Source organism: Lycium barbarum, chromosome 2 (genome assembly GCF_019175385.1).
Source record: "Lycium barbarum isolate Lr01 chromosome 2, ASM1917538v2, whole genome shotgun sequence".
In the NCBI taxonomy this organism is placed as follows: Eukaryota; Viridiplantae; Streptophyta; class Magnoliopsida; order Solanales; family Solanaceae; genus Lycium; species Lycium barbarum.
This window is the reverse complement of record NC_083338.1, coordinates 25,592,342-25,602,070: the sequence shown is the minus strand read 5'-3', so window position 1 is coordinate 25,602,070 and position 9,729 is coordinate 25,592,342. Positions and strand designations below refer to the sequence as shown.

Genomic DNA, 9,729 nt, shown 5'->3' with positions numbered 1-9,729 from the left:
TCTGAGTCTATATATATATATATATATATATATATATGAATTGTGTTAAGGGTACGTCGGGGGCCCTGTCCCGACTTGTATACCTCAGTCAGGTTGATAGAGGCTTTGCAGACAGTTCATGTGTACAGCTTAGTCATAGTGTGACAGTAGTAATGTCGGCATCATGGGACCATTGTACATTTACTTATGCATGATATTATGTTCATATTTTGCCTCTTGATCTTATTGTTGCCATTCGAGACATAGAGGATGTGAGTTATAAGTTGGTTCGCTCGGTTTCCGCAAGGTACCGGGTGCCAATCACGCCTTACCTAGGGTGGGGTGTGACAGGATTATTTACATCATCTAAGGGACTAAAATAGGGAGATCCTTTCTCACCCTCTTTATTTATTCTAGCTGCTAAAGCTTTAACTAGATCTTTTATCAAACAACTGCTCAATGAGAACTATACACCTTTTTGAATGTCAGGAAAAGGGCCTCTAATTAACAATTTGGCTTATTTAGATGATATAGTTATATTAAGTGGTGGGAAAACCAGATCCATTAAATTGGTAATGAAGCAAATTAAGAATATGAACAAAGCTCGGGTCAAAAGATGAATAAGGAAAAGAGCTTATTCCTAACAACCCCAAAAACCTCAGTAACTAGGATCAACAGGATGAGAAATAGTACAGGGTTCATGGATAAAGATTTCCCTTTTGCTTATCTAGGGGACCCTGTCTATGTTAGTAGGAACGAAATTGAGTACTTTGACACCATGGTAAGCAAGGTCATCAACATATTAAGTGGTTGGAAAGGAACAATGTTATCATATGGGGAGAAGATAATGCTCATCAAACATGTATTGCAAGCTCTCCCAAATTATACTCTTACATCTCTTACACCTCCAAAGGCCATTTACCAGATACTGAAAAAACACTTTCCTAATTTATTTTGGGGAACATACTAAAGGCAGAAGAATTACCATTGGAGTTCTTGGAAGAATTTGTGCTATCGAGAAGCAGAAGGCGGCATTGGCATGAGGAGTTTGGAAGATAAAAGCAAGGTTCTAGCTACTAAAAGATGGTAGAGATTTAGGGCAGTCCCTTCTCTTGGGACAAACTTTCTGAACAACAAATATTGCATTAGGGCTCATTTCACCACTAAGCAGTGGGGATCAAGAAACTCTCACCTTTGGAAAATGATGACTCAAGTCAGAAGTAATGCTGAAGAGCAAGTGATTTGGCAGATCGACTCAAGATCATGTAGTTTCTAGTGGGATAATTGGACTGGCAAAGGTCCATGATAAGTTATGCTAGTCTGAATTTTAATGATTCAACAAACTAATTCGAGGAACCAGATATGTTTTTAGAGATATCGAGTTCTAGGTGGCCCAAGTAAACTCTACAGCTATAAAGCTGCTGACACTGTACCGACTGGCAGCAGTGCAGCAGCAGTACAACCGCAGTAATGAAATGTCACTTTCACAAACTAATTCAAGGATCCAGATACATCTTTAGAGGGACCAGATAGGATCAGTTCTTCTAGCCGTTGCTTGGTCAACTCTACAGCTACAAAACAACTGACACTGTACCGACTGGACAGTGCAGCAGTACAGCTGCAGTTGCTAGTGGCCAACGCAATGTCCCTTTAATCTCAGCATATGATCCTCCTATATAAACAACATTATATAAGTGAAAACCTACCACTTTGCAAATAAAAAAATCTCATATATCTCAAAGTGCAAGCGGCTACCTCTCAAGGTGCTCTTAAGAACAAAGTTGCAACAAACCGAAAGACCAGTTCCTAATCACTGATGATATTTTGAGTCCTTAGGCTTGTTGAGTCTTTTTATTTTCTTTTTATTTTGTATTCCTACGGCTTTCAAGAAGTGTAATAGTAGGACAGATCTTCAACCTTTTGTGGTTTTCACTTGGCTAGAGTTAGTCAAGGTGTGTTATTTCCAGTAGAGTCATTGTAAAGGTCTTACAATAGAGTTATTGTAAGGGGGAGGGATTAAGAGTTTAATTCCTAGTTTGCAAAAGGTTGTAATCTGAAGTTGCTCGTTTATAATGAAGTTAAGCATGTCCTACTTCAGTGGGTCACAGTTTTTAATCCCTTGAGCAAGGAGTTTTTCACGTAAATATCTTGTGTTATTTACTTTTTGTCTTACATAAGGGAACATATAGAGGACCTGGTTCTCTATACTATTTTGGTGGACTCGTATATTCTATCAATTTGCATCAGAGTATGTTCTTTCTAAAAGGTTAACACCTAGAAAGGATCTTTCTCATGGCTGCTCCACCAAACCTAGAGGAAGGACAGTTTAGTACAATACCACCAAGATTAAATGGAAAGTATTATGGGCGGTGGAAGACAAGGATGCATGACTAGATAATGGCAGAGGATTCTGAGTTGTGGGACATCATCTGTGATGGTCCGCATGTCCCTATGAAGACTGATGAGGCTGGTGTTGCAAAATCCCCAAAAACAAGGAAGGAATATAATGATACTGACAGAAAGGCTGTTAAAAAGAACTGCAAAGCCAAGAAAATCCTTGTTTGTGTTATTAGACCGGATGAGTACAATCATATCTCATCTTTTGAAACTGCAAAGGAAATCTGGTAAGCTATTCAAACTACCCATGAGAAAACAAGTCAGGTAAAGCAGTCCAAAATAGACATGTTTACCACAGAGTATGAACCTTTTAAGATGAAGGATGGTGAGTCCATTTAGGACATGTATACCAGGTTCACCTCCATAATCAATAAACTTCATTCTCTTGGTGAAATCATTGCAACAAACAAACTGGTTCAAAAATTACTCAGTGTACTGCTAGTTCTTGGGAAAGCAACATTAATGCTATCACAAAATCCAAGGACTTGCAAAAACTAACCATTGATGAGCTCATTGGAAATCTCAAAACTTATGAGTTGAAAAGACAACAAGTTCTAGAAAGAAGGAAGCTAAAAAGAGAGAACAACATAGTCCTCCAGGCTGCTGCTAAAAGTGACCAGTGATGATGAGTCATACATGGCTTACCTCACTCGAAGATTTCAAAAGATGATTCGAAAATTGGTGGGTTCTCGAACAAATGAAGCTCTAGTAAGAATCCCAAAGGAAATGACTGATGTCACAAATGTGGAAAACCTGGATATTTCATCAGAGAATGTCCTCTTCAAAAGCAGGACTATTACAAGAACAATTAGGAAAAAACAACGAAGAGGAACCAGGTTCCGAATAAAAATTTCAAAAGAAGAGATGCAGCTGACAGCTTGGTAAAGCAAGCTCTGGCTGCCTGGGGAGACACCTCCTGTGAATCTGAAGATGAAGATATAAAGGAGATGCATCTATGATGGTTGTCGATGATGAACCAGAAGTATATAAGTCAATCTTTGCACTCATGGCTAAATCTAACGCTGATGACAACAATGAACAAGATGATGTAAATCTTCTTGGTGTTCAGAAAAACTTGAAAAATTACTCTCAGAAAAATTTGATATCACTAGCAAAGTTGTTAATTGATGCATATCATTCTAATCGAAGAATTTGGTGAAATAGAACAAAAAAGAGATGACATGATAGACACAATCGTAAATTTGAAGGAACAATTTGATGAAGTGTCTAGAGGAAACTCCATGTTAAAAAGTCAAATTAAAAATGGATGAATACACCTTCTAGAGGAAAGAAAGAAGCTAGTAGGATTCAGCTTGGGCTTGAAAGTGAACTTAACAAAACCGAGATGAATCTTACTGCTGAGCTTGAAAGGGACAAACAGCTTCAAGAAGACTTAAAGAGGGTGAAGAATGACCTTGATAAGTCACTCCGCTGGACGTGGTCCTCAGATGTGATTACCTCTATGTACAAGAGTAACACAGGCGGTAGGCAAGGTATTGGATTTTAAAGGGCCAAATCTCCCTATAATCCACACAGTAGGTATGTTACTACTTTTGAAAATTGGTTATGCACTCACTGTGGTCAAATAGGACATTTTAAAAATGCATGCAAAGCCAAGCTTCAGGCTCTTTAGAAAAATAAGAACTTCATTGAGAAGAAATCTAGAACAGAGGGACTGTCAAAGAAACAATGATTTACCTACATGGATTAAAAGAAGTCTGATTCATCTTTTTTATCTTTTAAAGGAACCCTAGCTGGTTTGGGTTCCTAAATCTAATCAATGACTTAGTTTGCAGGCTAGAGTGAGAGAAAGCAACCCAAAATGATACATGGATAGTGACTGCTCAAAACATATGACTGGAGAAATGAAGAATTTTCTCTCACTCAAGGCCTTTCAAGGAGGGAATGTATCTCTTGGAATAGCAAGAAAGGCTACAGTTTTGGCATTGACACAATTTGCAAGACACTCTCCCAGGCGATTGAAAATTTGTATTGTGTGAATGGTTTGAAGTACATCTTGCTAAGTGTCTCTCAAATTCGAAATAAAGAAAATGAAAAAAAAAAATCTTATCCTGTTCCTGCACTGTCACCACAATCAAATATTGGGAACTGGTCCTGATAGCAAGAAGATACAAGAAATCTATGTGGCAGACTCTGATTCATTGAATGGTAGTGATCTGAACTATGGAAAACTCTGATTCATTGAATGGTAGTGATCTGAACTATGGCACAAACAGATAGGACATGCAAGTTTCTCACGGCTGAACAAGCCGATTGCGAAGGGCATGGTGTTGACACATAATTTTGACTCTCATTATTTATTTTAATTACCTAGAGTCCTTGGATATCAAATGGAGTGAAATATGTATTTTTAATATGACAAAATGATTTTTACTAAATTGTTTCGATTATATTTTGCCATTTCATTCGGCAAAATAGCTTCAATAATATTATAAATCATTTAGAAAATAATTTACATATTTTTATAATCAAACTAAAGCATTTCCCAAATGTCATCTGGAAATATTTCAAAACAATCATTTAATTATTTGATAAAATTATTGAAAGATTAATTAGCAAGAATTTACTCTGTTTAATTCAAGAAATCTGATTAATTAAATAAGTTAGTCATTTTACTTCTCAAAATCTTAATTCTGCATAATCAATTTGCATTTGTGTAATTTTTAGATTTAATAATGATTAATTGAGTACTTAATTGTGGTTATATTCATAAATTGCTTACTATGTGAATAATTGCGGCCACAATTGAAATAATCAATTATTGGTGAATTTTGGCCTTAATTGAAATAGCCAACTTCATGGCTTAAGTCAATTGAGGTCATTATTGCAAAATTAGTCTTTAATTGTTTGACCTAATCAATTGTGGCCATATTTGGAAATAGCCAATTTCATGGTTTAAGTTCAAATAAGGTCATAATTGCAAATTTGAGCTTAGTGCATAAATAGCTGTGTCTTTGGTTTGGCTAATTGGTTGATTGTGTTAAAGTCATAATTAAGGAGTTTAAATTTATTAGCTTCCATTAATTATGGCCATTTATTAAGCCTTTCCTATATATATACACACACATATACATAGTTATACATGTGTATACATGTATATCATGTATATACAAAGTGTATATATAAATCAACCCCCCTCCCCTTTCTTTAAAGGCAAACTTACAGGAATGACTACCTTATTATAGGTTCTTACCATTAGTAACTACCATTTTATTTATTACATTTCGTAGCTACCTTTTTAGTTAATTACCATATGTATTGCGTGTATTTACGGTATAGTAAATAGACTCAGAAGCTGTAACCAGTAAAACAGATCCCTTAGAAATAGGCATTTAATTTGGTCTTAAATGGGAAAATATATTTCATAATAATATCTTTCATAATCTGCTCCACAAAATTAGCTTCCATTTCCATATTCTTCACGATTCTCCTTCTCTCCACCCATCTTTTTCAAATGCAACGTAAAATTCAAAAATTCAAACCAATCAACTGCAGAGCAAAAACAGCAAAACAGCAAAATACGATCATTCTAATGGTAATTCGAAAGTACCTTTTTTTTTTTAATAAAAACACTGAAAATGTATTTCAGATTGGCATTGGTTTTTGTAGTTTTTTTACTTCTTATTTGTCAAACCTTGCTAAGTTCCTTCGTCTTTGAATTCCTCTTCAGTGACGAGCTTCAAATAAATGTGTTATATGTTCGGCAAAAAACTGAATGTAGTATCTTTGTGTTGTATGTTTGTTGGGTATTTGACCAGTGATGAAGTGTGTGTTGAAAACATATACATTCTGTTTTCGTATTTATGTAGTTTGTTTCAATTTGTGAATACAGAAATCTTGGTGTTTTTGCTGTGTTGTTGTTTTCCCATCCCAAATACATTAATAAATACGATGTCTTATTTGTCAAATACATTAATAAATACGATGTCTTATGTATCTGAGATAGTGTTTTGTATGTATTTTTGTATTTGATACAGTGTGTTGTATATCTCTTATGTTTGTCACGAGTGTTAATGTATTTGGAATACTTTATAGAATGGATTGCTGTATATATAATTCTGTAGGTTATATGTATTTGGTAGACTGTTTCTTGTGTTCATTATGATATGAACTGGTGTATTCGAAACTATGTGCGTATTTGATAAACACAGTTTCTGCTTCAAATATGTTTGAGATGTGTATATATGGCTGTGTGTATTTATGTATCTGAGATAGTGTTTTCATAAGCTAACTCAGATACATAAATGTTAATGTATTTGAAAATCTGTATGTAGTAGGTTTGTGTATTTAATTTTGTATATTATTTTATAATGCATTTCAGGATGTAATCAATCTCAACTAATTCATTCATTTTGAGTACAAGAATGTCCACTATATCGTCGTTGATAAGACACTCAGGTAATTGGAACAATGAAAACTGCTATGTAAATTTCAAAATCGATGCAGTGGCGTTTAAAGAATATTCGACATATATAGATTTATTACAAGCAGTTGCAATTCAGCTGGATATAGACATGCAACTGAAAAACATATACATCAAATATATAGTTGAAGGTAACGATACGCCAATGGAAATACATAATGATATGAGTGTTAGGGTGTATGTGGAATTGAAGAAAGAGAACAAACAGTTAGCGATGTATCCTTTGTGCATAACTACAACTGATAAAAGTGTTGATACTTGTGTATCTGGTGAAAGTTGTATTGAAGGAGGATTTTTGCAAATTGGTTACATAAAACAAACAAATGCTATGGAAACAGTAGTGAGTGGAGACTTAGCTTCTTCAAGTTGTGGCAATGCCGTTGTTGTGTTCGAAAACGACACAAATCTGGTTATATCAGATAAGAACCAAAAAGAGGTTGTTGTTGATCAAGTTTACAAGGACAAAGATACACTGAAGGCTGTTATGGCGAATTATGCAATTTCCAACAGGTTCAATTTTCGTGCCGAGAGGTCAAATGCGATAAGGTGTGTTTAATTGTTCTGAACTATTATATTTTAAATTTAATGTAGTTATCTGATATATTGTCAACTAATGTATTTGTTTTCATGTTTGTATTTGAAGCTATACACTAGTATGTGTGTCTGAAGAGTGTGATTGGAAATTTAGGGCATCGAGCGTTGGTAAATCAGAAATGTTCAGGGTTAGGGAGTTTCGTGACAAGCATACATGTCCGCTAAAAGATAAGGTGTATTCACAATGCCATGCGACAAGTTGGTTTATAGGTGGAATTGTAAAACCAAAAGTAGCCAACCATAAGAGGAAATACACACCTAATGATATAGCGGAGGATGTAAGAAATGATCTTGGAATGGATGTGTCCTATATGGTCTCTTGGCGGGCTAAGGAAAAAGCAATGAAGGATTTAATGGGTGAACCATCGGATTCTTACAAAAAATTACCTGGGTACCTATACATCTTGGATAAAACGTATCCAGGTTCACATATAAGAATGCGAAAATCCGACAAAAACGAGTTTCTGTATCTGTTTATAGCATTGTATGCATTCATCAAAGGGTTTGATTGTTGTAGGCCAATTGTTGTAGTTGACGGGAGCCACCTCAAAACAGCATACAACGGAACGTTTGTTTCAGCAAGCACGTTAGACGGTGCAGGTAAGTCAAATACACGGTTCAGCTTGATTATACTAAAGAATGAATATGTAGAACTGATTTTTTTTTAATTGTTGCGGTATGTGCAGGTAATATACTTCCTTTAGCATATGGTGTAATAGATTCAGAAAATGACAGGTGTTGGACGTGGTTCTTTGAGCGATTCAGGGAATCTTATAGTGTGAGAGAGAACATGTGTATTGTTTCCGATAGGCATGAAAGCATAAACAAAGCTGTTTCTAGAATCTATCCGAATGTGCCGCATTATGCATACATATGGCATCTTTGGGGTAACGTATGTAAGAAGTATAAGAAGAGCCATGGTGTGTTGAGTCCCGTGTTTTATGCAATGGCAAAAGCGTACACGCAGGAAGATTTTGATGAGCTTATGGGCAAAGTTGAGAAGGCAGATTTTCGGGTGGCAGAGTATTTGGAATTGGCTGGAAGAGAGAAGTGGGCTAGAGTGTATGCAACTGCTAACCGAGGGTGGACAATGACTTCAAACATAGCAGAGTGTATTAATCGTCACCTTGTAGCAGCAAGAGAGCTTCCTATATTTGATTTTCTAGAAGAAGTGAGGAAGATGTTTGGAAGATGGAATTATAATAACCGGAAAAATGGTACATACACGTTCACAACACTCGGTAAAACGTTTCAGGAGATGTTGTCAATAAATGAGTATCTATGTTTACGTATGACTGTATGTTTCTTTTCAAATTGCTTAAGTATGTTCGATTGAGATTCATTTATGTTCGTTGTATTTGATATAGTTATCATATGGAATCTGTGAGATCTATGTGAAAATGATAACATGTATTTATTAGTTGAATAAGTATTTTGATTCTATTACATTACTGTATTTGTTGTATTTAATTGGTGTATGTGACTAGATTGATCAAATACAATTAGTCAGCTATGAATAATAATTAGCAATATGTTTATGACTATAATGGTTTAATCTTTGCAATCATGAACTTATGTGTATTTGAATTTACATGAAGTATGTTTTTGTTGATTTTGACTGATCTGTTGTAGGCCGAACCATCAACCGAATACTTGTACACGGTATATGATGCAGGAAGGCGTTTCATCGTTAACTTGGACAACAAAACGTGCAGTTGTCGGATGTTTCAAATAGACGAAATTCCATGCCCACATGCATGGGCTGTCATTAAGAAGAAAAATCTAATGGCTGATGATTACTGTTCCGAAATGTTCAAACCGCACACCGTGGTGAAGACGTATGATGTCGCCGTGGATCCTCTCCCTGACGAGCGGGAATGGAAGATTCCAACATACATATCAGAGGATGTTGTTTTGCCACCAAGATACAAGAGACCTCCTGGTAGGCCGAAGAAAAAGCGTGATAAGCCGTTATTTGAATTGCTTCTTGGAAAAAAGAGACATGCTTGCAGTACTTGTGGACAGACTGGACACAATAGACGATCTTGTAGTAATGCTCCTAGAAGAAAATAATTATTTTTTTGTTTGTAGAAGTTTAGATTTGTTAGACTAAATACACTGTTGGTTTGCATTTGTTTTTTGAATGAAAAATGAAATCTGTTTCACGTACTACTTGTGTGATATCTTCATTTAGAATTGTATTGAATAGTTATCTTTAAATTCATTCACAAATGAATATAAAAGGCAGCATCAGTTCTTTTAAAAAAAATAGTTACTGTATTTTAATATGTAATAATGGTGCCAAAATACATCAA

The 9,729-nt window shown here is 35.4% G+C and overlaps 1 protein-coding gene across 1 annotated transcript; it reads left to right on the top strand.

The window, feature by feature from the left end:
• The first annotated feature begins 3,643 nt into the window (after positions 1-3,643).
• On the top strand, positions 3,644-9,487 carry LOC132628473 (uncharacterized). Its single transcript, XM_060344250.1, has 5 exons — positions 3,644-3,869; positions 6,844-7,366; positions 7,464-8,014; positions 8,101-8,711; positions 9,047-9,487. The coding sequence occupies exons 1-5, from the start codon at positions 3,644-3,646 to the stop codon at positions 9,485-9,487; spliced, it is 2,352 nt and encodes a 783-aa protein (XP_060200233.1).
• Positions 9,488-9,729: the final 242 nt, after the last annotated feature.

Coding starts and splice junctions, on each gene's coding strand:
- LOC132628473 (XM_060344250.1), top strand. CDS start 3,644: ATGAATACACCTTCTAGAGGAAAGAAAGAAGCTAGTAGGATTCAGCTT. Junction 7,367..7,463: donor GAGAGGTCAAATGCGATAAG/GTGTGTTTAATT, acceptor TTGTATTTGAAG/CTATACACTAGTATGTGTGT. Junction 8,712..9,046: donor ATCTATGTTTACGTATGACT/GTATGTTTCTTT, acceptor GATCTGTTGTAG/GCCGAACCATCAACCGAATA.